At 40.4% G+C, this 27,684-nt stretch overlaps 1 protein-coding gene across 6 annotated transcripts in view; it reads left to right on the top strand.

The window, feature by feature from the left end:
• Positions 1–27,684, top strand: part of LOC124868400 (equilibrative nucleoside transporter 1-like) — an 84,428-nt gene that overhangs the window by 3,573 nt on the left and 53,171 nt on the right. For all 6 annotated transcript variants that reach the window (XM_047365633.1, XM_047365630.1, XM_047365629.1 and 3 more), the window contains 3 exons: positions 7–88; positions 2,968–3,140; positions 8,379–8,518. In XM_047365633.1, the coding sequence (XP_047221589.1) occupies positions 7–88; positions 2,968–3,140; positions 8,379–8,518 (395 nt within the window). The remainder of the gene's footprint in view (positions 1–6; positions 89–2,967; positions 3,141–8,378; positions 8,519–27,684) is intronic.

Below are 27,684 nucleotides of genomic sequence, written 5' to 3'. Positions count from 1 at the left end.
CTGCAGGTATTTTGCCGTGTGGATGATCTTCTTCATGCTCGGTCTGGGAACATTGCTGCCCTGGAACTTTTTCATGACTGCTACCATGGTGAAACACCATCTTCTGTTTTACGTTACTTGTTTTTAATAATCACACTTTATGTAAAATGCATATTCCCACACACATCACTTAAGTAAACACTCCTTGTTTTTGCCCATTCATCTACCCCCTGAGCAGCATGGAACAGTTGCAGCAGACACAATAGATGTTTCAAGATTTGAAGACACTACCTGGTGTTTAAATTTTATATCAAACTCTATATTAGAAACATTTATTTCAATATATTGTATGCGTGTGTAATTTATCTGATTTTAATGATATTAATTTAGTTTTTTTAATAATTAACACTAACTGCCGATATCTAAATGTACTTTTGCAACAACGCAGATTTCTTACCTGCTGAGCCTTGATCCGTTTAGCAACAGCAACAACAATCTTTTCTTTGGTGATCTTTTCCCATCAGATGCTCGGAACAGCGAGGCTATAGCATCTGCTTCAACATTCTCCTTCGTCTGTCAGATATCCTGACCTTTGACATAATTTCTCTGGTGAATTCAGAGGTTTCTTGTTCGAAGCGGTTTGCTGAATAGTCTTCCGATCACACCTGGCTGTGCTTGGTGGGACCAGCCCATCTGTTCCTCCTCAGTTTTCCAGCTCTGATCCAGGCAGCTCTGAACCTCTTTCCTTCAGGAAAGTAGTGCAGACTAACGGCTGCTGTTGTAGTGTTGCTGCGACCTCCATCAACGCACCATTTCACCATATTAACACTGTTTTTAACGCAACCTGGCTTCTACCTGAACAGTTTATCATTGATGCTCACACAATGAATGACCCAAGATTCCCCCTTTCACATTATTTCCGGGTGACTTTGGACTTGCAAATTTTTACAACAAAATATGCCTATTTTGTGTGATAGTTGTCTTTTATCACGTCTTTAATCCTAACATAATGTCAATTCAATATCTGCATTTGTGAAAAAAGCTTGTCACAGGCACTTTAAGGCAATCGCCCACTCAGAGATCTGCAGAGGTGGGGCATTCAGGAGCAGCTCAACAAACAAAATCAAATGGAATTTTAATGGTATTTTAGGGGCCTTTTTATTAACTGTAATAAATATGTTGTTTAAATGTGCTGTGCCCCAGTCATGGATAAATACATGGATAAAACTTGGACTCTGAACTGTACACAATGATGTCAGTAGAAACATCTTTGTACCCTTAAATACACGTATCAACCCACCATTACTCCAGCCAGGAAGGAGTCACAGCTGGAATCCCTGTGATGTCATGCAGCCACTATCAAAAACACTTTACTGGTCAAACTTCGTTCTCTTCAATGTCACTCTCTAAGAGACCGGACAGGAGAGGCAACTCGTGTGAATGTCTTTTTCCTGGCAGAAATATCCATTGATCACTGCAACAAAGTTAAGTATAATTTGCTTCCCAAGTAATCCAGCGTTCATACGTCAGTAGTAATTAAGACATGTATGCCTTGAACTTTCTTTTCTGTGGTTCTACTGAGAAGCAACCAGTGTGCCACCAGAGTTCCCAGCAGAGACCTTGTCTCTAATCACATCGAATGAAGCGGTTTTTCCCACAACCAGCAGAAGGAATTGGAACCACAGTTCTGCATGCAGATGCAGCCCAACCCCCACTGCTACTGAGAGTAGACGCCACATTCATTTGTTCGTGCCCACCTTAATGTCTGAATCGGACCAATTTCACTTCCCAAAGCCAGTGCCCTTTGGATCCCATGCTTCAGAACGGTTCACATAAGAAGTGGTGTTAGGGCAGAAAAAATTAATTTAGGATGAAATAATCTAGATACTATTTATTTCATGATGTTTTGCTTTTGTTTGTGGTGCAAATCCTAAGCTACTTTAAGTGCTAGCAGGCTATCTGCTCATCTAATGTGAACAAGTCTCTCAGCCTTTAGGCTAGTTATTTGTCTGTGTTGTGTTTAAAGTTGTGACAAACTTAATTGATTGGTGGATTTAAACACAGACTGGCCATAAAGCGCCATCAACGCTTATATGCATTTTAATCTTTGTATTGATGGTATTTCAAGGTACATGTTTCACTTTAAAGAAGTGGTGAACAAGCTATAAGCTTTCCTTTGTTAGCTACAACTGCTAACAAAGTGCCACGCAGATAAAATATTTACCTACTGTTCACCATCTTTTAGGTCCATAGACATTCCTCATCACCATTTTAGTAGGCAATTACCCCATGTGATGACTAGTTAAGACATTAAGAATAAAATATCCAGAAATGTTATTAGTTTCCAATATAGAAAACAGTATTTTCTTAAAGAGTATTTTACTAAATAAGGATAACTCTGTAAACCCCCACTGTCTAGCTGCTGACCTCGACTAGGGACATTATCGGGTGGTGGAAGGAGTACTTCGAGGATCTCCTCAATCCTGGCGTCACGCATTCCCTGGTGCAAGCAGGGGCTGGGGACTCAGGGTTGGACACTTTCATCACCCAGGCTGAAGTCACCCAGGTGGTTTAAAAGCTCCACGGTGGCAAGGCTTCAGGGGTAAATGAGATCCGCCCTGAGTACCTCAAGTCTCTGGATGTTGTGGGGCTGTTATGGTTGACACGCCTCTTCAACATTGTGACTGGTAGACCGGGGTGGTGGTCTCCCTTCATAAGAAGGGTGACCGGAGGGTGTGTTCCAACTATAGGGGAATCACACTCCTCAGCCTCCAAAAGGTCTGTGTTTATGACATCCAGGGTGATAAAAAAAAAAGATCAACAAATACATGGTCAACCCTTAAAAAAGTGGTAGCGAGAGCATTCAGGTTCAAAACCATGACAAAGGTTCTGTTACTAAATAAGCATTAATTAATTTCCCAACTCATTCTTTGTGGTCCTGACTGAAATTGTTTGTACATGAACAGATGTCTAATTGTTTCCATGCAGTATTTTCAAAGCCGTCTGAAGGAACCTTTGTCCACTGAGGTTTCAGCCAATCAGAGCAAGGAAGCAGGTGACAATCACAGCATTCTAGAGGCCAAATTCAATAACATGATGACGCTCTGTGCCATGCTGCCGCTGCTGCTCTGCAGTTGCCTCAACTCCTTCCTGCATTCACTGTGAGTACTACACCATAGCACTGACTGCTATACCAATTCAAGTCAGATTATTCACAACAAATATTTTCTTAAGTCTCTTAGGCAAAGATTTTTTATAAACAGACAGTCAGTTCAATCCAGTCATATGGACAGATCAATATTCCATTACCTTTCAGGAAGGTGTAACAGCTAAACAAAGAGCCAGGCCAGATGTAGCTTCTATGAAGAGAGAAAGAGAGAAAACGAACATAGAGCAGATGCACCATGTGCAGAGGCTATAGTCCTCTACGCAGTGGTCCTGGGTTTAATTCCTGGTCTTGGGCCATTTACTGCATATGTTCCCCTTCTCTTTCTACCATCTTTCCTGTCAAACTAATGTTCAATAAAGGCCACTAGTGTAAAAAAAAAAAAACAATTCTTAAAAGCCATTAAAACAACAGCAAATAATGCAAAATTGGAGAGTAGTAGGAGAACGTGGTCATTATGTCCTCTAGCAGCCAAAATCTATAGTCAGTGATGGGCACAGTTCCACTAACAGCTAATAGTGAAACTAAGTTTTTGTTCAGCGTATTAGTATCTTCCCTAACGTTGGAAACCGATTAGCTTCTGTTATATTAGGTTTCACCAACTTAAGTTGGCTAGTTTCTTCCTTTCTGTTGTGGGCACACCTTGAAGAGTCCATTTGGCACATCTGTGTTAAGTAAATGCTACTCCCTGTGATAGTTTTCTTTTTTTCTGACCAAATAAGCAAAAAGGGCAGTAACAAGGGCGTGTGTGTGTCACTTATTAATGAGAAATTGATATCAGCAATAAGTGCAGATAATTCATAATTAGAGAGTAGTATGAGAATGTAGCAGAGAGTGAAAGTGGTCATTATGTCCGCCAGCAGCCTAAGCCTATAGCAGCATAACTACAGAGATAGCCTAAGCCACTCTAACTATAAGCTTTATCAAAAAGGAAAGTTTTAAGCCTAGCTTTAAAAGTAGACAGGATGTCTGCCTCACGGACTAAAGCTGGGAGCTGGTTCCACAGGAGAGGAGCCTGCCTCCCATTCTACTTCTAGAGACTCTAGGAACCACCAGTAAACCTGCAGTCTGAAAACAAAGTGCTCTGTTAGGAACATATGGACCAATCAGATGTCTGATGTATGATGGAGCTAGATCATTAAGGGCCTTATATGTGAGGAGGAGAATTTTAAATTCTATTTTGGATTTAACAGGGAGCCAATGAAGGGAAGCTAAAATAGGAGAAATATGATCTCTCTTTTTAATTTTCATCAGAACTCTTGCTGCAGCATTTTGAATCAGCTGAAGGCTTTTAACTGCATTTTGTGGACATCCTGATAGTAAAGAATTACAATAGTCCAGCCTTGAAGTAACAAATGCATGGACTAGTTTTTCAGCATTTTCAGCATTCATCATTCCTGGACATGATATTCCTATTTTTGGCAATATTTTGGAGGTGAAAGATGGAAATCCTAGAAACCTTTCTTATATGGCAAAAGACTGAATAGCTCTAGATCTTTTCCACATTTCGTCATAATAAAAGCACAAACCTGAATGTGTTTTATTGGAATTTAATATAATAGATCAACACAAAGTAGTGCATAACAGTGGAGTGTAAGGAAAATTATGCAGTTTTTAAAGTTTTTAAAACCTTGACAACAGCACTGTCAAGGTTTGCTGCAAGATAATTAGTGTTCAGCAAAGGGACTTTTGTACATTGTGTTGGAGAGGCACATGAAATATTACACAATGTACCCTAATGCTTGCACGCCGCTTGGGAGAACCAATGCATTTTTAAATTATTTTATCCCTTTGGCTGTTAGGCTGCTGAACCATGCTTGTGTTTTAGAGTAATGCATCTAGGATAAGTCAGTTGGTCCACCAAGTGACTTGGGCAAGGCATTTTGGGAGGCATTTCATAATGTGTAAAGTAACAAGGTTGTTTTTGCTATTTTTTGTGATTGTGATTGTCTGTAATATCCAGGTGGAATGCCAAACAGAACTGCCCCTTTGGGATAAATAATAGTATTGAATCTGAATCTAAATCTAAATGACATGCCCTAGTCAAAGATAACACCAAGGGGATATAGCTGAGGGTTATCAGCATAATAGTGGAAATTCAGAGGTTTATCACATAAAGGTTCAATTACAGCAACCTTAAAAGCCTGTAGTTCTGATCAATTTACTAAAGTGGGGGTGGTAATCATGGGCAAAACTTACTTAAATAATTTGGCTGGGATTGAGTCTAACAAAATTGTCTAGATGAGGCTAATATTTTTGATGAGTCGGAAAACTCCGCTGGATCAGAACAGACAAATACAGATCGGGTTTAAAAGTTATCTCCAATACTGTCTAACCTTAACCCTTACTGAGGATGAAGTAATCATGTTTGGGGGGATGCCAATGATTTTATTTTTAATAGGATCAGTTTTATTTATAAAGAATCCCATAAAGTCATAACTGCTGAGAACCAAGGGAATGGATGGCTCAACAGAGCTATGACTCTAAGTTTAGCAACTGTACTGAAAAGAAACCTAGGAATATTCTTGTTATCTTCTATTAATGATGAGAAATAAGCTGTTCTAGGTTGGCAAAACATCTTTTTATATAACAGTAGACTACTTTTCAAGATTAGGGTGTACTCCTCTAGCTGTATAGAGTGCCATTTTGCTTTAAAATATGCAGCTCTCAACTAAAACAGCCAGTCTGCAGGAATAATTACCTTTGTTTTAAGCGGGCTACATTATCTAATGCAGCACGCAATGAGGAAGTAACACTATGAACACGAACATTGATTTGTGAAAGGGAAATTAAATAACTCCCCTCCACTGTGTTTTTCTGTGATCATGAGGAATTTAAAAATGGAACAAATTCTTTAAATGGTTGCTACAGCATTGTCTAATAATGATCTACTATAATGACATTTTCTTTCAGGTGTGGGGTATTCTGTTACATTAAACTCAAAGGTTATTAAAAAAATGGTCAGTCAGGACAGGGCTATGAGCAAATACTGTTATTTCTTCACACTGAATGCCATAGGTCAACACAAGGTCCAGAGTATAAAGGCAAAAGTGGGTAGGTCTGCGGATGTTTAGAGTAAAGCCAATTGAGTCAAAAATAGCATCAGAGGCTATATTTAGGCTATCACTTTTAGTGTCAGTATGAATGTTAAAATCCCCCACTATAATGACCGTATCTGTATTTAACTCTATATCAGATAAGAAGTGTAAAAACTGATCTAAAAATTGAAAATAAGGGCCTGGTGGACGGTACAAGACAACAAACAGAAGTGGTTTTAGTGTTTTGCAATTTGGATGATTGAACTAAGGATTAAATATTCAAAAGAGTTGTAGCTAATAATTGGCCTGGTACTAATCAATAAATCGGACTGAAAGATGGTTGCTACTCCTCCTTCGTGCCCAGTATTTCCAGGAATGTGAAAATTTTAATAATTAGAAGGGGTTGACTTATTTATACTAACATAATCCTCTTGCTGCAGCCAGGTTTCTGTGAGGAAAAATAAATCAATCTTATTATCACAAATCAAATCATTTACTAAGATTTTGATGAAAGAGATGTTCAACAAGCCAATTCAATTCAGTTTATTTATATAGCTCCAATTCACAACACATGTTGTCTCAAGGCACTTCACAAAGTCATGTTCATACATTCCAATTAATCCTAATCATTGAACAGTTCAGTCAGATTCAGTTATTTATTCAAATTGGATAAAAAGTTCTTCTGTCTAAGGAAACCCAGCAGATTGCATCCAGTCAGTGACTTGCAGCATTCACTCCTCCTGGATGAGCATGTAGAGACAGTGGACAGTCACTGGCGTTGACTTTGCAGCAATCCTTCATACTGAGCATGCATGTAGCGACAGTGGAGAGGAAAAACTCCCTTTTAACAGGAAGAAAGGACAAGAGCACCACAGGGGACGGTACTCTCACCATTTCTCTTCAGTCTGTACACCTCGGACCTCCAGGACCAGACAGACTCCTGTCATCTGCAGAAATACTCAGATGATTCTGCAGTCGTGGGGTGGATCAGAGATGGACCAGAAGCTTAGTACAGGGAGCTGGTGGACCGCTTTGTGGTATGGTGTGGAAACAATTATCTCATCTTGAACATGAATAAAACAAAGAGATTGTAAATTTCAGGAGAGGTGTAGGTGGTGGAGGAGTATAAATACCTCTGTGTCCACCTGGATCACAGACTGGAGTAGAATGCAACAGTGAAGCCATCTACAAGAAGGGACATAGCAGACTATAGTTCTTGAGGACGCTAGGTTCTTCACTGTTTGCAACAAGATGCTGCATATCTTCTAGAACTCTGCTATGGAGAGTGTGATCTCTTCTGCCATCATCTGTTGAGGTAGCAGCACCAGAGCCAGTGACATAAAAAATTCAACAAGCTAATAGAGAAGGCTGGTTTTGTTCTGGGGACTTCTTTGGAACTTCTGGAGATGATGGTGGAGAGATTTCCTCATAAAATAAAGAACATTATGGACAGTCCTGAGCATCCTCTTTATCAGACTGTCATACAACATTGTCTTCAGTCAGAGGCTTCTTTAGATCTGCTGTAATACTGACTGCTACAGGAGTTCCATACTTCCCTCAGCTATCGGCATCTACTATTCTTTGAAGAAACTTGGATAATATAAGTTCCAACATTTAATTTCCCATTGGGATTATTAAAGTATTTTGAACTAAATTTAATTTAATTAAGAGTACTACAACAAAGTACTGACAATCAACCACAACTCTTAGTTCTTCATAGAATTAAAAACACCCTCTATCTCAAACAAATACTTTTTTCAACTAAAACCCATACACAGTATACTAAATAGGGTGACACAACCAAGCAAACATACATCATGCAGACAATGTTTTAAATGAAATGACACCTCTTAAAAATATCAGAGCAAAGCTGCTAAGGAGGAATTACTATAAAATTTAGACAGACAAGAATTAGTAATGAAAAGTCAAAGGAAAGGATCAGGTTCAAAATGAACAGATAGAGAACAGATTGATGGAACCAAAAAAGAGCCCTAAAAACCCATGTTAACCTTTGAAAACCCAAAAGGTTGTTTGTTCCCTTTATTTCAGAATTGTTCACATCTTCATTAGCTTAGTTTCAACAGCAGCTAACATGTCATTCAATTATTTTGTCTTATGATGTTTTAAAGTGCTTTACAAATTAAGCTGGATTTGTTTGGATTGAAACTCGCCCCTTCTACCTGTTGTTCTGTCAGCATTCCTCAGCGTCTGCGTGTGATGGGAAGTCTCTTCATCATCTTGTTTGTCTTCATCATCACTGCCGTCCTTGTCAAAGTTCCCCTGAAGCCGCTGCCTTTCTTCTCTATAACCGTGGTGAAAATCATCATCAACAACTGTAAGCCTATTCAACATTATTATGATTATAATTTTATATAATTTTATATTAACCAGAGTAATGTTACCATGCAGTCAACATCTCAACATTTATAGAGCATTACTGCCACTTACTGGTATGGAGTGTGGTTCGTGTCGGTCTATCTATTTATATATATATATATATATTTAGTCAGTCAGTCAGTCATTTTCTACCGCTTATTCCATAGTGGGTCGCGGGGGAGCTGGTGCCTATCTCCAGCAGTCTATGGGCGAGAGGCAGGGTACACCCTGGACAAGTCGCCAGTCCATCGCAGGGCAACACACAAACAACCATGCACACACTCATTCATACACCTAAGGGCAATTTAGAGTGACCAATTAACCTAACAGACATGTCTTTGGACTGTGGGAGGAAGCCGGAGTACCCGGTGAGAACCCACGCATGCACAGGGAGAACATGCAAACTCCATGCAGAAAGACCCCCAGTTGGGATTTGAACCCAGGACCTTCTTGCTGCAACTGCTACCAACTGCGCCACCGTGCAGCCCTGCACGGTGGCGCAGTTGGTAGCACTGTTGCCTTGCAACCCCTGGTTCGATTCCCGGCCAGGGGTCTTTCTGCATGGAGTTTGCATGTTCTCCCTGTGCATGCGTGGGTTCTCACCGGGTACTCCGGCTTCCTCCCACAGTCCAAAGACATGCCTGTTAGGTTAATTGGTCACTCTAAATTGCCCTTAGGTGTATGAATGAGTGTGTGCGTGGTTGTTTGTGTGTGTTGCCCTGTGATGGACTGGCGACCTGTCCAGGGTGTGCCCCGCCTCTCGCCCATGGGCTGCTGGAGATATGCACCAGCTCCCCCGCGACCCACTATATATATTTAAATTCTACAAATTAAATAAATAAATAAATCCTACCTATATATATATACAAATATACATACACATTACGTTGTATTCTACCCATCTATATCCTCCATACTTTCACAAATTTATCTACTATAATCAAATTCTATGAAACAATTTAGTTTTCTTTAAAAATCCAATCACTATTTGTATATGTTTACTCCCTAAATTCTTCCTCAAAATATCTAATAAATTAACCTTTTCCTTAATACCTTCAAACTCTCTCCTCATATATCTTTCTCTTTCATATTTATGACATTCTAATATAACATGTTCTATTGTTTCATATTTTCCACAGTAATCACATTTACCAGTATTATGCTTTTGAATTTTAAAAAGTGTATAATTAAGTCCTGTATGCCCAAATCTTAACCTTGTTATCACTCTTTCCTCCTTTCTATTTCGTCTTCCATTTCTTCTTTCTCCTACTATCTTCTGAATTTTACAAAACCATCTTCCTGTTTTTCCTTCATCCCACCTTTTTTGCCATTTTTCCATTAGCGTTCCTTTAACAATACTCTTTCCCTCAGATTTACTTGTTTTAACTATAAAACTAATAGGATTTTGAATTACCTTCATTGCTATTTTATCTGCCCTCTCGTTTCCTTCTACTCCAATATGTGCTGGAACCAACACAAATATAACTATCAAGCCCATTTTTTTTATTCGGTATAATGTATAAAATATTTCTAATAAAATGTCCATCCTACTATCTGATTGATTATATTTTAAAGTTAATAATGCAGAGCTTGAATCTGAGCAAATTTCTGTTTTTAATGTTTTTATGTCTTCTACCCATAGTAAAGCTAATAATAATGCCAACATTTCTCCTGTGCATACTGATAAGCCGTCTGTAATTGGTTTTCCTTTTTTATATTGAATTCTGGTACTACAAAAGCTATTCCTACTTTTCCATTTATTTTTGAATGCATCTGTATATATTTGAATATATTTTCATTGTCCGATGAGCTAACCCCTCCCTCCTACTTCCCTATGTCTAAAGGAATTGCTCAACCCAGCTCTCCATCTAACGGGTCCGGACTTCCCTAAACCTGAAAGATCTTTCTAAGCAGGTTTACTGAAAGTTCTGTTTAAGCTGGTGTCGGGAAATGTCTCGCCTAGCTTCTGACAGCCTTCATCCAAAAGTCTCGCCCTTCTTCAACTGGTAGTCCGGGCGACCGAGTAGCCTATCGCAGTCATCCACACCTTCGACAGTCACTTTTGTTCACGGCTGCTCATTCCCTAATTAACAACTGGCTCTTGGTATATGGGCTAAGTTAATTTTAGTAGCTCAGCACGAGCCCTAAGGGCGCTGTTTTAACAAACTTGACCAAGGCAACCTATAAAAACCTCCTAAAATATCTTAGAACCAGGCAACAAGACTTTTTACCACCAATGAAAAACCAACAATACGGTGACTCAAATAATTGAATGTCCACGATTTAACTAGAATTTTATATGCTTTCTTTAATTAGTAACGCTTTAGCAGGGGTCAGTAACAGCTTCAATTCGGCAACACAAAATAATTTCAATAATAGAAATGAATCAATCAACTCAACCTGTCTTTCCCTGATGCTGAAACTAGTGGGTTTGAAGAAGCTTTGAAGACGGAGGCTCATCCATGCACCTGATGGAGATGTTTCTTCTGGTAACAACGAGTGGTTTCTTGAAGGGAATACGACTTAATCTTCAATTTTCTTCCTTCAAGTGGCAGGTACTGATGCTCCAGGCTTCGATGGTTAAACAGGATCTTTGTTGTCATTTGTCTCTGAAGACAGTAGTTTCCAGAGGCTGAAGAGTTGAAGGAAACCCGGAGACATAAATTAGGTTGATTCAGGACTTCCAGAAGCCTGAAACTTAGAGCAATCAGCTGTTCACCGATCAAGTTCACTTCTGTTGTCTGGATAAAAAGGCTTTAGATTAAATCAGATTCTTAATTGTGAGGCACAGTCCTTTCTGGGCTCACGGGTTGATCCTCTTTTTTAATGCAGTCGATCAGTTGGGCTGTGTCTCTGTTCCTTTTCCATCTAAGCTTATTTTCTCCATCCGATCTTGTTCGCTGGTCTTCTGCGAGGAAACAACCCCGTTTCTGCTCTCATCATTGTTTTTATAGCGCTTGATGCTTTCACCGGTCAGGCCCTTATTAGGCTTCTTAGTTATTTCGCAACCTATTCAGCTCAGCTTCTTGATCATTGCTCAATACTTTAGTCGTGGTCACTGTGACCTACTGATTCTGCTTCTCAGCCTTGGAGATGCCAATAATAGCCACGCTGGTCTGTAGTCGCATCCTTCCATCGCTGTCAGCATGCAGCTGGCTCTCGTTACTCCTAGTCATCCTACCGTTCTTTCCCTAATCTGCTCACTTTTAAACTTTACGCAGTATTACACATTTCATTCTTCAGCTTTCAGCATTCACTTTAAAACACCATTGCAAAACCATCACTTCATTCTTTTTATTCATGCTTTACAAATGATTAATGTTATATTTCTTTCATATATAGCTGATTGAGAATGTCAAACCTTAATGTTTTTTCCTCTAATTCTCAGTTCTTAACCACATTTCAATCATACATCTTTTAACTTGTTAATCTAAGATTACTAATTTTATTCAATACATCTGAAAGAATATAAAATCATCATACATCATTTCTTTGGATATACTTGTTCATATTTTTGCAAAAGATAAGACAGATAACATGTGGCAGATAATATGTGGCTCCACACAGGCCTCTCCAGTCTCTCAGCTCCAGAATATGAGAACATGCTTGTTTCACTCCTCACTGCTTCAGCTGTGTATTTTAATAATTATTGCATGGATTACACATAAGGATATAAGGATATTTATTGTAACTTTTATGGAGTTAACTGTGAGCAGTTACTAAATGTTGCATAGATTACATGGAAAGATCTCACCTTATTTTGACAATATCAATAATAATTATTTAAATGTATCTGTACTGAATAACTATCTACGATGTAAGATTTATCTTGCTTCTTTTCCATTATTGACATATCTACTGTTGCATGGTGGTATAATTGATATTGGTGTTGTTTGACTAATTTCTATATCAATCATTTTAAATTCTTTTATTTTCTTTTCAATTGTCCATCCAAAACTCTTAATTTCTTTATTTTCTTTTTCCGAACACGGATTTAAAATTTCCCAAATTGGATGATCCAAGTTATTACCTTGTAAATTTAACCAATAATTTATTTCTAGTTTTATTCTTCTTAACTCTTAACGGCATTTCTCCCATTTCTATTTCTATTGCTGCTGTTGGTGTAGTTTTAAATGCTCCAGTACATAATCTTAATGCCTGATGTTGGATAATATCTAATTTAACCCAATGTGTTTTTAGCTGCTTAACTATACAACCAAAGTCTATGTTAAATCTTATCATTCCTGTGTAAATCTGTTTTAGTGATTTCCTATCTGGGCCCCAGTCACTGCCAACCAAGCATCTCATAATATTTAAAATGTTCTTACATTTATCAACAACTTTTTGAATATGTACAGGTGTTGGACAATGAAACTGAAACACCTGGTTTTTGACCACAATAATTTATTAGTATGGTGTAGGGCCTCCTTTTGCGGCCAATACAGCATCAATTCGTCTTGGGAATGACATATACAAGTCCTGCACAGTGGTCAGAGGAATTTTAAGCCATTCTTCTTGCAGGATAGTGGCCAGGTCACTACGTGATACTGGTGGAGGAAAACGTTTCCTGACTCGCTCCTCCAAAACACCCCAAAGTGGCTCAATAATATTTAGATCTGGTGACTGTGCAGGCCACGGGAGATGTTCAACTTCACTTTCATGTTCATCAAACCAATCTTTCACCAGTCTTGCTGTGTGTATTGGTGCATTGTCATCCTGATACACGGCACCGCCTTCAGGATACAATGTTTGAACCATTGGATGCACATGGTCCTCAAGAATGGTTCGGTAGTCCTTGGCAGTGACGCACCCATCTAGCACAAGTATTGGGCCAAGGGAATGTCATGACATGGCAGCCCAAACCATCACTGATCCACCCCCATGCTTCACTCTGGGCATGCAACAGTCTGGGTGGTACGCTTCTTTGGGGCTTCTCCACACCGTAACTCTCCCAGATGTGGGGAAAACAGTAAAGGTGGACTCATCAGAGAACAATACATGTTTCACATTGTCCACAACCCAAGATTTGCGCTCCTTGCACCATTGAAACCGACGTTTGGCATTGGCATGAGTGACCAAAGGTTTGGCTATAGCAGCCCGGCCGTGTATATTGACCCTGTGGAGCTCCTGACGGACAGTTCTGGTGGAAACAGGAGAGTTGAGGTGCACATTTAATTCTGCCGTGATTTGGGCAGCCGTGGTTTTATGTTTTTTGGATACAATCCGGGTTAGCACCCGAACATCCCTTTCAGACAGCTTCCTCTTGCATCCACAGTTAATCCTGTTGGATGTGGTTAGTCCTTCTTGGTGGTATGCTGACATTACCCTGGATACCGTGGCTCTTGATACATCACAAAAACTTGCTGTCTTGGTCACAGATGCGCCAGCAAGACGTGCACCAACAATTTGTCCTCTTTTGAACTCTGGTATGTCACCCATAATGTTGTGTGCATTTCAATATTTTGAGCAAAACTGTGCTCTTACCCTGCTAATTGAACCTTCACACTCTGCTCTTACTGGTGCAATGTGCAATCAATGAAGACTGGTTACCAGGCTGGTCCAATTTAGCCATGAAACCTCCCACACTAAAATGACAAGTGTTTCAGTTTCATTGTCCGACCCTTGTATATTCCATTTTAGTTTTTCATCAAACCATAATCCTAAAAATTTTATGCACTTTACTTGCTCTAATTCTTGGTTATATAATTTTAATTTTAATTCCTTGTTTATTTTTTTTTAATTAAATATCATTACTTTGATTTTTTCATCTGAAAACTTAAATCCCCATTGTAACGCCCATTTCTCTATTTCAATAATAACCTCTTGTAATTTCTTTACAATGAACACAGTTACAACATTTTTCTTGTACTTCTTCTTTACATTCTTCTAACTTGTGATCTTCACCACATTTTGGACATCTCTGCATCTTTACAAACTGCTGCCATGTGTCCATACCTTTGACATTTGAAACAACGAAGTGGCGGAGGGATATACAGGTCCTTCTCAAAAAATTAGCATATTGTGATGAAGTTCATTATTTTCTATAATGTAATGATGAAAATTTAACATTCATATATTTTAGATTCATTGCACACTAACTGAAATATTTCAGGTCTTTTATTGTCTTAATACGGATGATTTTGGCATACAGCTCATGAAAACCCAAAATTCCTATCTCACAAAATTAGCATATTTCATCCGACCAATAAAAGAAAAGTGTTTTTAATACAAAAAACGTCAACCTTCAAATAATCATGTACAGTTATGCACTCAATACTTGGTCGGGAATCCTTTTGCAGAAATGACTGCTTCAATGCGGCGTGGCATGGAGGCAATCAGCCTGTGGCACTGCTGAGGTCTTATGGAGGCCCAGGATGCTTCGATAGCGGCCTTTAGCTCATCCAGAGTGTTGGGTCTTGAGTCTCTCAACGTTCTCTTCACAATATCCCACAGATTCTCTATGGGGTTCAGGTCAGGAGAGTTGGCAGGCCAATTGAGCACAGTGATACCATGGTCAGTAAACCATTTACCAGTGGTTTTGGCACTGTGAGCATGTGCCAGGTCGTGCTGAAAAATGAAATCTTCATCTCCATAAAGCTTTTCAGCAGATGGAAGCATGAAGTGCTCCAAAATCTCCTGATAGCTAGCTGCATTGACCCTGCCCTTGATAAAACACAGTGGACCAACACCAGCAGCTGACACGGCACCCCAGACCATCACTGACTGTGGGTACTTGACACTGGACTTCTGGCATTTTGGCATTTTTTTCTCCCCAGTCTTCCTCCAGACTCTGGCACCTTGATTTCCGAATGACATACAGAATTTGCTTTCATCCGAAAAAAGTACTTTGGACCACTGAGCAACAGTCCAGTGCTGCTTCTCTGTAGCCCAGGTCTGGGGAATGCGGCACCTGTAGCCCATTTCCTGCACACGCCTGTGCACGGTGGCTCTGGATGTCTCTACTCCAGACTCAGTCCACTGCTTCCGCAGGTCCCCCAAGGTCTGGAATCGGCCCTTCTCCACTATCTTCCTCAGGGTCCGGTCACCTCTTCTCGTTGTGCAGCGTTTTCTGCCACACTTTTTCCTTCCCACAGACTTCCCACTGAGGTGCCTTGATACAGCACTCTGGGAACAGCCTATTCATTCAGAAATTTATTTCTGTGTCTTACCCTCTTGCTTGAGGGTGTCAATAGTGGCCTTCTGGACAGCAGTCAGGTCGGCAGTCTTACCCATGATTGGGGTTTTGAGTGATGAACCAGGCTGGGAGTTTTAAAGGCCTCAGGAATCTTTTGCAGGTGTTTAGAGTTAACTCGTTGATTCAGATGATTAGGTTCATAGCTCATTTAGAGACCCTTTTAATGATATGCTAATTTTGTGAGATAGGAATTTTGGGTTTTCATGAGCTGTATGCCAAAATCATCCGTATTAAGACAATAAAGGACCTGAAATATTTCAGTTAGTGTGCAATGAATCTAAAATATATGAATGTTAAATTTTCATCATGACATTATGGAAAATAATGAACTTTATCACAATATGCTAATATTTTGAGAAGGACCAGTAAGGTCTAACCTGAAAGCTGAGATAACCTATTTTAATGTTTTGTGGCAACTCTTTTTCTTCAAATTCAATGAGTATTGACATACTTCCTACTTTTCCTCCATTTATTGTTTTTGACAATCTCTTCAAGTTATTCACTTTTGCACCTATAATACTTCTCTTAAATTTATCAAGATCTTCATCTAGAAGGATCCCATAAATCACTCCTCTAATATTTTTATTTTCTCCCATGATTTTTTTCTCCAACAGTTTTGTTTGCAGATATTATCCACCTTTAAAGCCTTATTCTTTTGTTCTTCATTTTTACAAACTACCAATAAGTTTCCATCTCTCAAAATCTTTACCATTTCAACATCTCCAATTTTCTTTTTTTATCTCTCTTGACAACACAATGGGGCTGATGTTATCCTGTTCTTCCTCATTCTTAAGTTTTAATATTATTTTAAATTCCTCCCTCATAACTTTCCTCCTAACTATCCTTTCTTCTTCTGAACTTCCTTCCAATTCTCATTTACTACCTTGAATATCACCAATTCCCTTTCCTTCATCTATTTTATTTCTTCCACGTCCCTTCCCTCTTCCTCTCCCCACTGGCGTCCACCCTTTAAAATCCATGTCTTCCTCATTTCCGGTCTCCATTTCCAACCGAACCATTCACATACCAGTTTATGCCCAAATCCACCTTTTCCAAATCCGATATATTTCTATGCTTTGTTTTTCCCGCGCTGCACCAAAACTGTTTTTCTTCGACGTAGTCTAATCCCTCGTCGACAGTCAAGTTCTTCTCCTCTCTCCTCGCTCTTCTTCTTCTTCCTCTTCTTCCCCAAACAGCCAGTGTCCAGTCAGCGGGTCGAGCTTAGACTATTGACATTCCCTGATGATTCAGCGCTGCATTCCAGGAGACCTCTGTTCTGTCATCACCCCTACTTATTGTGCAATCTTACCATCATCTTCTGCAAGACAATTTACACATTCCTATCCCCACACTCACACAGCGGCCTTTATGTGGTCAACTATACCTCATGTAAAACAAAGTATATTCTGAAAGATAACATTTACAACTCTCCATAAATAGGTTTCACCACCCTTTGTCTGCATGGTGTCAAGCTTGTTTTCCAGCTTCTGCAACATTCTGCTATATGTCCCGTGGGTTTTTCCACTGTTATTGAGTTTCATGTAATCAGTGATTAGCTTACAGTTCTTTTGATTTGGTGGTGGGCTGCTGTCCTTCATGGCGTGATCTTTCCTGTGATCGTTGGGGCAGGTCCAGTGCTCTAGCTCATTGGCTTGGGCTGATGTCCCTCAGGAGTGGAGTCGTCTGGCAGATTAGGAACTCGTCGACAGTTAGTGGCTATTGTTTGAGTTGCCAGCAGCACCTAGGAACAGCCCCTGTTTGACTTTCGATGTCTCCTCCTTGGCTGATCCAATAACCTTGCTGAAGCTGGTGTAGTACGATTGCATCCTGCTAAGGGCAAACAGCTCGCATCTGGAGAAAAAGCTTGAAATAAGGTTGCAGACAACCTTCTAAAGTAATAGCTCTACTGTTAAAGTATGGTGGAGCAAGTTCATATTTAGCTTCAAACATTTTTTGTCTCACATTTAAGCTGCAGCATTATTAGTAGTTGTCACGGAGTGACATTTTTGGACGTTGCTTGTGGCTTTGTGTTTGTTCACCTTTTGCTTCGATTTTTCTATTTTAGTTTTTGTATCATGTTTTCTTTTCTCTCTCTTCCTCCTCCTAGTGTTTACTTCTTAAATTTTTTTATGGTTGTTTTCTTATTACTTTGTATGGTTTATTATTATTATTATTATTGTAATTATTATAGTTCTTGGTCTTCCCTGGATTCTCTAGTTTTATTTCTCTTTAGTATCTTTGTGTTTAATTGTGTTTTATTATTTGTTCCTTTGCACTCTTCTTGTTTACTAGTTTATTTTCTGTTTCCTTTCCAGTTAATTCAGTCAGTGTGGTTAGGTTTCTTTACTTTTGTATTCAGGTTTTCTTTATGGGTTCTTTGTTTGTTCTCAGGTTGTTATTGTTGTTCCTATGTTCCCTCTAGTTTCTCTGTTTACTTTAGTCATGATTATTCTAGTTTTCTTATTCCCCATTTGATTATTTATCTTTGTCTATAGGTTTGCTTGGTCTGTGTTTCTGTTTATTGTTTATTAGTTACTTTGCCCATCCTCAGTCTTTGTATTTGTTTCACCTGTTCCTTCTGCTTCCCTGCCTCCTTGTCACACCTGTTCTCAGTTCCCTTGATTACCTGCCTTTGTCTTTCCCCAGGATATTAGTTGGTTTGGTGTCTCTGTTCATCGCTGGTTCCTTGTGTTTGTCATACCCCGTTCTCAACCCACGTATTTGTGCTGAGTTTTTCCATGTTCCTGCAGAACCTCTTGTACGTTTTTGGATCTGGACTTTATTTGTATCTGCAGTGCCTTGTTTGGTTTCTTTGATAACCTCTGGAAATAAAGCTGAACACCTTTTACAACATGCTGCTGCCCAGCTCTTGTCTGCACTTTTGTCCGCCCGCAAACCACATCCTGACAGTAGTAATATTCAAGGCAGAAGAAGAGCATCCTGTTAATATTTCCAATTTCTAAAACTTTATAAAAGATATTTTTGACATAATTTGTTTTCCCCTAAAATAAAGTTTTATTGAAAATTCCCAGAGCAATTATGATTTTGTTATGATTTGGGGTTGTTTGGTTTTTGGTTTCTGATTTTTTCTTATGTTTTTCACAGTTAAGGTTTTGACTTGTTCTTTTGTTATTATTCTTCTTAGATTTTGAATCATGTTTCTGTTTATTTTCCTGGTCTTGCTTTTGTTTTGTCGTCTTGTTCATGTTTTGTCAAGTTTGGTTTTTGGATCTGGTTATGCTTTTGCTTCATATTTTTCTAGTTTGTGTTCAAGAGTCTCTGTTTTGCTCCAGTCACGTTTTGTTCTGTTAATTAAGTTTATTCGGTTCACCTGTCCAAGTTAATCTGTCTCCTTGCTCCCCCTTGTTTTCACTCCATATATACACACCTGTTCAGTTAGTCATGGCGGAAACATTTCTCATGCTCATGTCTTGTTCGCAAACCAAGTCTTGTCTTTTTGATCATGCCAGTCTTGCCTGCCCGTTTGTTTAGTTCCTGCCTCCTGCTGAGTGTGAGTTTTCGTAGTTAAACCTATTTTCACTTACCATCACAATGCCTGCTCGTCTGCATTCTGGGGTCCAATATCTTGCAAACCATAACAGATTTCTCCATGGCCTTCAACAGTCATAAAATAAAGGAACTATTCTGTGTTTTCACTTCACCTAAACAAAATGAAACCTACTGTAACAGTTCTCTCAGATTACAGAATTTAAATCATTATGTCTCAGGCTAATATTGAACCAGTTCTAGGATTCAACTGCTGCAGTAGAAAGTGACTGATGACGCAGTCAAATTCAACCATGTATTAAATTAATTTTGAAATTAGTACAACTTACAGATAAGGTACATTCAGGTGAATTAACTCATCATACTCGTACTCATCATCTTCTGCTTCATCAGGGACCGGGTTGCAGGAGCAGCCGAGAAACAGTCCCTCCAGCGTGTCCTGGGCCTTCCCCTGGGCCTCCTCCCAGTGGAACATGCCCGGAACATAACACACCCTCCGGTCACCCTTCTTATGAAGGGGACCACCACTCCGGTCTGCCAGTCCAGAGGCACTGTCCCCAACCACCACCCAATGTTGAAGAGGAGTGACGACCTGCTTCTCTCTCCTGAGGTGCTGGTTGGTTTGCTAGAATCACTTTGTGGCCAAACGGTAGTCCTTCTCCATGGCCTCACCAAACTCCTCCCTGGCTCGAGTTTTTACCTCTACCACAGCCCGGGCCGCGGCACATTTGGCCTCACGGTACCCATCAGCCGCCTCAAGAGTCCCACAGGTCAACCACAGCCAATAGGACTCCTTCTTCAGCTTGAAAGCATCCCTTACTGCTGCTGTCCACCATTGGGTTTGGGGATTGCTACCACAACAGGCATCGCAGACCTTACAACCACAGCTACAGGTAGCAGCATCGACAACTTCCTCACCCGGAATCTGGTCAAAGCTCTCCCAGAGGTGGGAGTTGAATACATCCCTGGCCGAGGGCTCCGCCAGACATTCCCAGCAGACCCTCACTAAACTCTTGGTCCTGCCTGGTGTGTCCGCCTTTTTCCTCTACCAGCAGATCCAACTCACCACCAGGTGGTGATCGGTGGACACCTCAGCCCCTCTCTTTACCCGAGTGTCCAAAACATGCGGCCAAAGGTCTGAAGACATGACAACAAAGTCGATCATCGACCTACTGCCTACGGTGTCCTGGTGCCAAGTGCACTGATGAACACCCTTATGCTTGAACATGGTGTTCATTATGGACAATCCGTGACTAGCACAGAAGTCCAACAATGAAACACCACTCAGATTCAGATTGGGGAGGCCATTCCTCCCAATCACGCCTTTCCAGGTGTCACTATAGTTTTCCACGTGGGCGTCGAAGTCCCCCAGCAGAATAATGGAGTCCCTGGGAGGGGCACTATGCAGCACCCCTGACAGGGACGCCAAGAAGGCCAGGTACGCCGCACTACCGCTTGACCCGTAGACCGAAACAACAGTCAGAGACCTATCCCCAACCAAGGCACAGGGATGCAACCCTCTCATCCACTGGGTTAAACCCCAACATGAGCCGGAGGACAACAAGCAAACCCAACCCAGCTCACTGCCTCTCCCTGTGGGCCACTCCAGAGTAGAAGAGAGTCTCGAGGAGATGGGTTCCAGAGCCCACGCTATGCGTGGAGGTGAGCCCGACTATTTTTAGTTGATATCTCTCAACCTCTCGCACAAGCTCAGGCTCCTTCCCCCCAACGTAGTGACATTCCATGTCCCTAGAGTCAGCCTAAGCATCCAGAGATCGGGCTGCCGAGGTCTCCACATACATTGAGGTGAATTAACATTTTACAGAAATAAAAGATGGACCCAAAGCATAAACTTAAAAAAGGAAAGAAAAAACACATAAAATTAAATAAAATACCCCCAGAGGATTTCTCTCAGTTTGTGTGGTGTTAATCCACACCAGGAAATGTGTCTCAGTCCAAGTTGTCTTTCTTACTGCAGGCTATGCAGAAGTGGAAAAAAACACATAGCTTGTCCTACCAAACAGCAGTTACCACAGTTCTCAGACCATCCGGGGCAGATCAGAATCTCCTCTTGTCATTAAAGGGCTTCATATATCCTGGTGGGGGCCTTACTATACCGCTATACCTCCTTTAATGTTATGCAGTTCATTAATCTTCCTCTTATAAATGAGTCACATCATCTTGATTTGTCTTGTATAAAGGTGAGTAAATAGGACTGTTTCATCCCGGGGCGGCTCAGGTTGGCGGACTAGTTGTGACCATGTGGACCCCTCTTTTGTACATGGCGCCCTCTCTGGAACAAAAATAAATAAAAATAAAGATGAGTAAATCAAAATTAAAAGAAACTTGTCACGCAATTTTAATGCATATAGCCTACAAGTTGAACCTAGTTATTATTTCCCTCTAAATATAAAAGCATGACTTGTATTCTTATTTTTGGTATATTTTGAACTGTCAGCTAGTTTAATGGCACCAGGATAATGCGTCCAATCCAATAAATCCCCAATGATTCTGCAAGCAAATCAACCTTTTAATCATAAAGCACAGAAATTTTTATTTTTTTAATTTTTGTAACCTTGTCCTCTCTGGCAGAGTAGCACTCAGAATTGCTGTCTGAGTGTCACGAAGAAGCCCAGATCAGTAGCTGGCTGCAGAATAGATACTGTATGATCGCCTGCAACAAGGAAGTAGCCACCGCTGGGTGCACAGAAGTCTTAATTTTGACACTGATACCGTTGCTATAGACAAAATATGACATCAGTAATAAACTTACCATCATACATTTATTTTATGTATTGGTAACTCTGGCCGGCAGAGTAGCTCACAACTGTTGTGTGAATGCCAAGAAAAAGCCCAACAGATTTACTTTCACAAGTGGAGCATTACAGCGACGCTTTAAAGCTCTGCTTGATATTTATAAAATAAACTTTATTAGAAACTTCTTTGGGATTATTTCAGTTGTTATGGACACGGAGACAGAAATGAAAAGGAAAAAAACAAGAAGCACAAAAGAGAGAAAGGTGGGGCAAAAAGGAAAAAGGGAGAGAAGGAGAAAAGAAAGGAGGAGAGAAAGAAAGGATGAAGAGATTACAAGATAACACCCTGCTTGCTTCTACACCTGCATAAAACATACAGGGGTTTGTCAAAATAAGGTGAGATCTTTCCATGTAATCTATGCAACATTTAGTAACTGCTCACAGTTAACTCCATAAAAGTTACAATAAATATCCTTATATCCTTATGTGTAATCCATGCAATAATTATTAAAACACAGTTGAAGCAGTGAGGAGTGAAACAAGCATGTTCTCATATTCTGGAGCTGAGAGACTGGAGAGGCCTGTGTGGAGCCACATATTATCTGCCACATGTTATCTGTCTTATCTTTTGCAAAAATATGAACAAGTATATCCAAAGAAATGATGTATGATGATTTTATATTCTTTCAGATGTATTGAATAAAATTAGTAATCTTAGATTAACAAGTTAAAAGATGTATGATTGAAATGTGGTTAAGAACTGAGAATTAGAGGAAAAAACATTAAGGTTTGACATTCTCAATCAGCTATATATGAAAGAAATATAACATTAATCATTTGTAAAGCATGAATAAAAAGAATGAAGTGATGGTTTTGCAACGGTGTTTTAAAGTGAATGCTGGAAGCTGAAGAATGAAATGTGTAATACTGTGTAAAGTTTAAAAGTGAGCAGATTAGGGAAAGAACTGGAGGATGACTAGGAGTAACGAGAGCCAGCTGCATGCTGACAGCGATGGGAGGATGCGACTACAGACCAGCGTGGCTATTTTTGGCATCTCCAAGGCTGAGAAGCAGAATCAGTAGGTCACAATGACCATGACTAAAGTATTGAGCAATAATCAAGAAGCTGAGCTGAATAGGTTGCGCAATAATTAAGAAGACTAATAAGGGCCTGACCGGTGAAGGCATCAAGCGCTATAAAAACAATGATGAGAGCAGAAACGTTGTTGTTTCCTCGCAGAAGACCAGCGAACAAGATCGGATGGAGAAAAGAAGCTTGGATGGAAAAGGAACAGAGACACAGCCCCACTGATCGACTGCATTAAAAAGAGGATCAACCCGTGAGCCCAGAAAGGACTGTGCCTCACAATTAAGAATCTGATTTCATCTAAAGCCTTTTTATCCAGACAACAGAAGTGAACTTGATCGGTGAACAGCTGATTGCTCTAAGTTTCAGGCTTCTGGAAGTCCTGAATCAACCTCATTTATGTCTCCGGGTTTCCTTCAACTCTTCAGCCTCTGGAAACTACTGTCTTCGGAGACATATGACAACAAAGATCCTGTTTAACCATCAAAGTCTGGAGCATCAGTACCTGTCACTTAAAGGAAGAAAACTGAAGATTAAGTCGTATTTCCTTCAAGAAACCACTCGTTGTTACCAGAAGAATTCTTCTCCATCAGGTTCATGGATGAGCCTCCGTCTTCAAAGCTTCTTCAAACCCACTAGTTTCAGCATCAGAGAAAGACAGGTTGAGTTGATTCATTCATTTTTATTATTGAAATTATTTTGTGTTGTCCAATTTAAGCTGTTACTGACACCTACAAAAGCATTACTACAGGTCCCTCTCAAAATATTAGCATATTGTGATAAAGTTCATTATTTTCCATAATGTCATGATGAAAATTTAACATTCATATATTTTAGATTCATTGCACACTAACTGAAATATTTCAGGTCTTTTATTGTCTTAATACAGATGATTTTGGCAAACAGCTCATGAAAACCCAAAATTCCTATCTCACAAAATTAGCATATCATTAAAAGGGTCTCTAAACGAGCTATGAACCTGGGGAAGAGGTTCTACCACACAGCAGACCACACAGCAGACCAGCAGGCCCAGTGCAACAAGAATACACTACACAAAGGAGGGCACATGACCAAGATGCCCAACCAACACCGAACCCACAAGGCAGAGCCAATGGAGTGCCCAGTCCCTGATGCCCGGCACCGGACCACAGCCACAACCAGGCCAACAAAACACATCCCACACCAACACCATGACCGCCAATAAGCCACACCTGACCCAAAATGGTAGGCCCAACCAAATGCAAGCTGCGAGCCAGCATAAGCACATGCACCCTCCCACAGACAAACAAACCAAAAGCAGCAGGGCCAGCCAGGCAGTCAAGAAGACCCTGCGACGCACCACGCCCACCCACCACCGTGGGAAAGACGCTGGCCCAGCAAGCCGAAGGGCGCCGCCGAAAGGCCACAGCATGCACAGCGAACAGACTCAGAACCATCAACATCCAGGCCAGCCGAGCAAAAACAAGAGAGCCAAGCCAAGCCACAGTTCTCCTCAAGCCAACGCCACAGCAACACCACACATCCTTCCATACGTCGGTAGGGGCACGATGAAGACCACCAACCCCAAGCACATACCACCCACCAGGAACCACCTAGAAGACAAGCAAACCCAACCCCAGTATAAGGTCGAGAAGCCTGATGCAAACACTCAGCGATGCCCACCTCGCAGCACCCACACTCAGCGGTCAGATCTTTAGTTTGCCTGATTGCTGCCGCTAGTGGTTCAATAAAAAGAGCAAATAATGAGGGGGGAAAGTGGGCATCCCTGCTTGATGCCCCTCTGAAGATAGAAACTGGAAGATGTTTGGTTATTTGTCCTGATACATGCTGCTGGGGAAATGTATAATATTTTTAACCAGTATATGAAACAGTTTCCAGAGCCAAATTTAGTCAAGGTTGCAAACAAGAATTTCCAGTTAAGTCTATCAAGTGCTTTTTCTACATCTAGACATAATATATTGGTCTCAATATTTTTTCTGTACGAATAGTCTATTAAATTAAGTAATCTGCGTGAATTTGTGGATGAATGTCTCCCTCTTATGAAACCAGTTTGGTCAGGATGTATTATGAGAGGATTTACCTTATCTTGTCTTTTTGTGAGGGCTTTACAGATTATTTTGAGATCAACGTTAAAAAGGCATATGGGATGGTAGCCGGCAGGTAGTATTGGGTCTTTTTCTGGTTTTAACAGGAGAGAGATGTTGGCAGAATTTATATTTGGTGGACGTCTGCCATTTTCCTCGGTTTCTTGCAACATTCTTTGGAATATTGGAGCTAAAATATTCCAGAATTCTTTGTAGAATTCTGTTGGGAATCCATCTGGGCCTGGAGCCTTTTTATTGGGCATGCTTTTTAGAGCTTCTTGGATTCTGGCCAATATCAGTGGTATATCCAAATGCAGTTAGATGAGGTCATCAGGAAGGTCAGCTCTGTCCTAGGATGCCCCCTTGATCCAGGTGGTGGGAGACATAGAAAGAATATTAACATCACTGTTGGACAATGTCTCCCACCCCACTGTGGGACAGTGTTTCACATCCCATGCATGAAGCTGTTGCAGAACTGGAGAGCTCCTCGCTGCATCCTAGTTGCACAAAGGGGCATTTTTGCAGGTCCTTCCGTCCAGCAGCTGTTAAGACTTTATAACAGTCACCGGTCTCAACAAACTCAATAACTGCTCAATCACAGTTGTACCGTTTTTAAATTTTTGTAAATATTCTGTTGTTGTTTTTTTATGCACAATTATACATGCACATTTGGACATTTTCAGATCCCACTACTGATGGGGTTGTTCCCTTAACTCCTGCGTGTTCGTTTGTTTGGTAAAGCTAAGACATCCTATACTGTTACTAATAAAACAAAGTAATAAAAGAAACACGGAGACTGCGCAGTCTTTAGATGCCTGTACAGGGAGAAGCTCGTCCGAATACTTCTGAAACTTCTGATTACTTCCCCCAGAACAGCAGTTTATATTCAAAAACAAGGCGTGAACAAAAATACATTTTAATCAAGTGTCAGTTGACCGTCTGATTTCATATCGGAGCTGTCTGGCACTCTGACATTCAGCTGCCTTTTCAGCACTTCCTGTTTTTCCACTTTTGGCCTTTATCTACAGACATATACAAATATATTCTTGTTGCAGGGCAGAAGTCTTACATACAGAAATATCTTCTGTTACTGGGCAGATGATATCTAAGTCCTACACACACAGAGAAGCCTGTTTGCAGGCCTCTAAGTTACACAATATGTTTTATTTCACACATTATTAAACATACTTGAGCATAGCAATACAGATCCTATAAGTATAGCATGAATATTTTCCAACACTACTCAGTTGCACATTTCATTAATCTAAGCATGCCTTTTTTAATGACTGTACAGTATTTCTTTTTCTCATGTTGTATTTTTTCCTTTACTGTACAGTCTATTATTACTTTTTGATTTTTATAGTCTTTTATGTTTGTAAGTACCATTATGCTTGTATTTTTCTTTTTACTTTGCTGCTGGTCCATAAAGATGTCCCACAGTGGAGAAATTCATAAGGTGCCTGCCTCATGGGCGGCAGTATAATTTTTTACTAGGCTGTTCAATGAGCTCTTACAGAGCATCAAGGATCGGCTCTGAGCCCCTTCTTGTTTGCTGTGGTGATAGACAGGTTGACAGAGGAGGTTAGACAGGAACCTCCATGGACTATGATGTTAGCAGATGACATTGTGATCTGTGGTGACAGCAGGTAACAGGAGGGAAATCTAGAGAGATGGAGGTTTGCCTTGAAAAGCAGAGGAATGCAGCTGGAGCAACATAGGATACATGTGTGTGAATGAGTGGGACCCATGTGGAGTCATGAGGGGACAGGGAACAGAGATAAAGAAATCTAATTACTTAGGAAAACAGTTGAAGAAACGTGTCCAAGCAGGGAGGAACTGGTGGAGAAAAGTGTCAGGTGTGTTGTGTGATAAAAGAGTATCAGTGAAAATGAAAGGAAAGGTGTTTAAGATAGTGGTAAGAGCAGCAATGTTGCATGGTTTAAAGACTGTGGCACTGAAGAAGAGACGGGAGGCACAGTTTGAGGTAACAGAGATGAAGGTGTTGAGGTTTGGGAGTGACGGGGATGGAAGGGATCAGGAATGAGTACATCAAAGGGACATCTCATTTTAAACATATTAGAGATAACGTCAGAAATGCCAGACTGAGATAGTTTGGGCATGTAAAGAGAAGTATGGTGAGCACAACGGAAGGATGCTGAGGCTGGAATGGCCAGGCAGCAGGCCTAGAGGAAGACCAAAGAGGAGATTTATGGATGGAGTGAAAGATGACATGAAGAGAGTGGGTGTAAGAGAATAAGATGCAGAAGACAAATGACTCACTGTTGTAATCCCTGATAGGGAAAGGCTGACATAAACAGAAGTAGAAAGAAGATTAAATTGACCTTGAGTGATAAAGAGGTATAGAACATTGGTTTTATCTTTGATCAGGACATGTTATTAAACAGCTTCATGGAACTTCCTTCTTTTGTTTCCCAAATTTTCCCAAAATTAGAAATTTCACAGGGTTCTTCAGAAAATGAGTCCTTGCATTGTTAC

This window comes from Girardinichthys multiradiatus, chromosome 5, assembly GCF_021462225.1.
Source record: "Girardinichthys multiradiatus isolate DD_20200921_A chromosome 5, DD_fGirMul_XY1, whole genome shotgun sequence".
NCBI classification, from domain to species: domain Eukaryota; kingdom Metazoa; phylum Chordata; class Actinopteri; order Cyprinodontiformes; family Goodeidae; genus Girardinichthys; species Girardinichthys multiradiatus.
The sequence above is the reverse complement of the archived record's forward strand: the minus strand, read 5'-3'. Positions and strand labels throughout refer to the sequence as shown.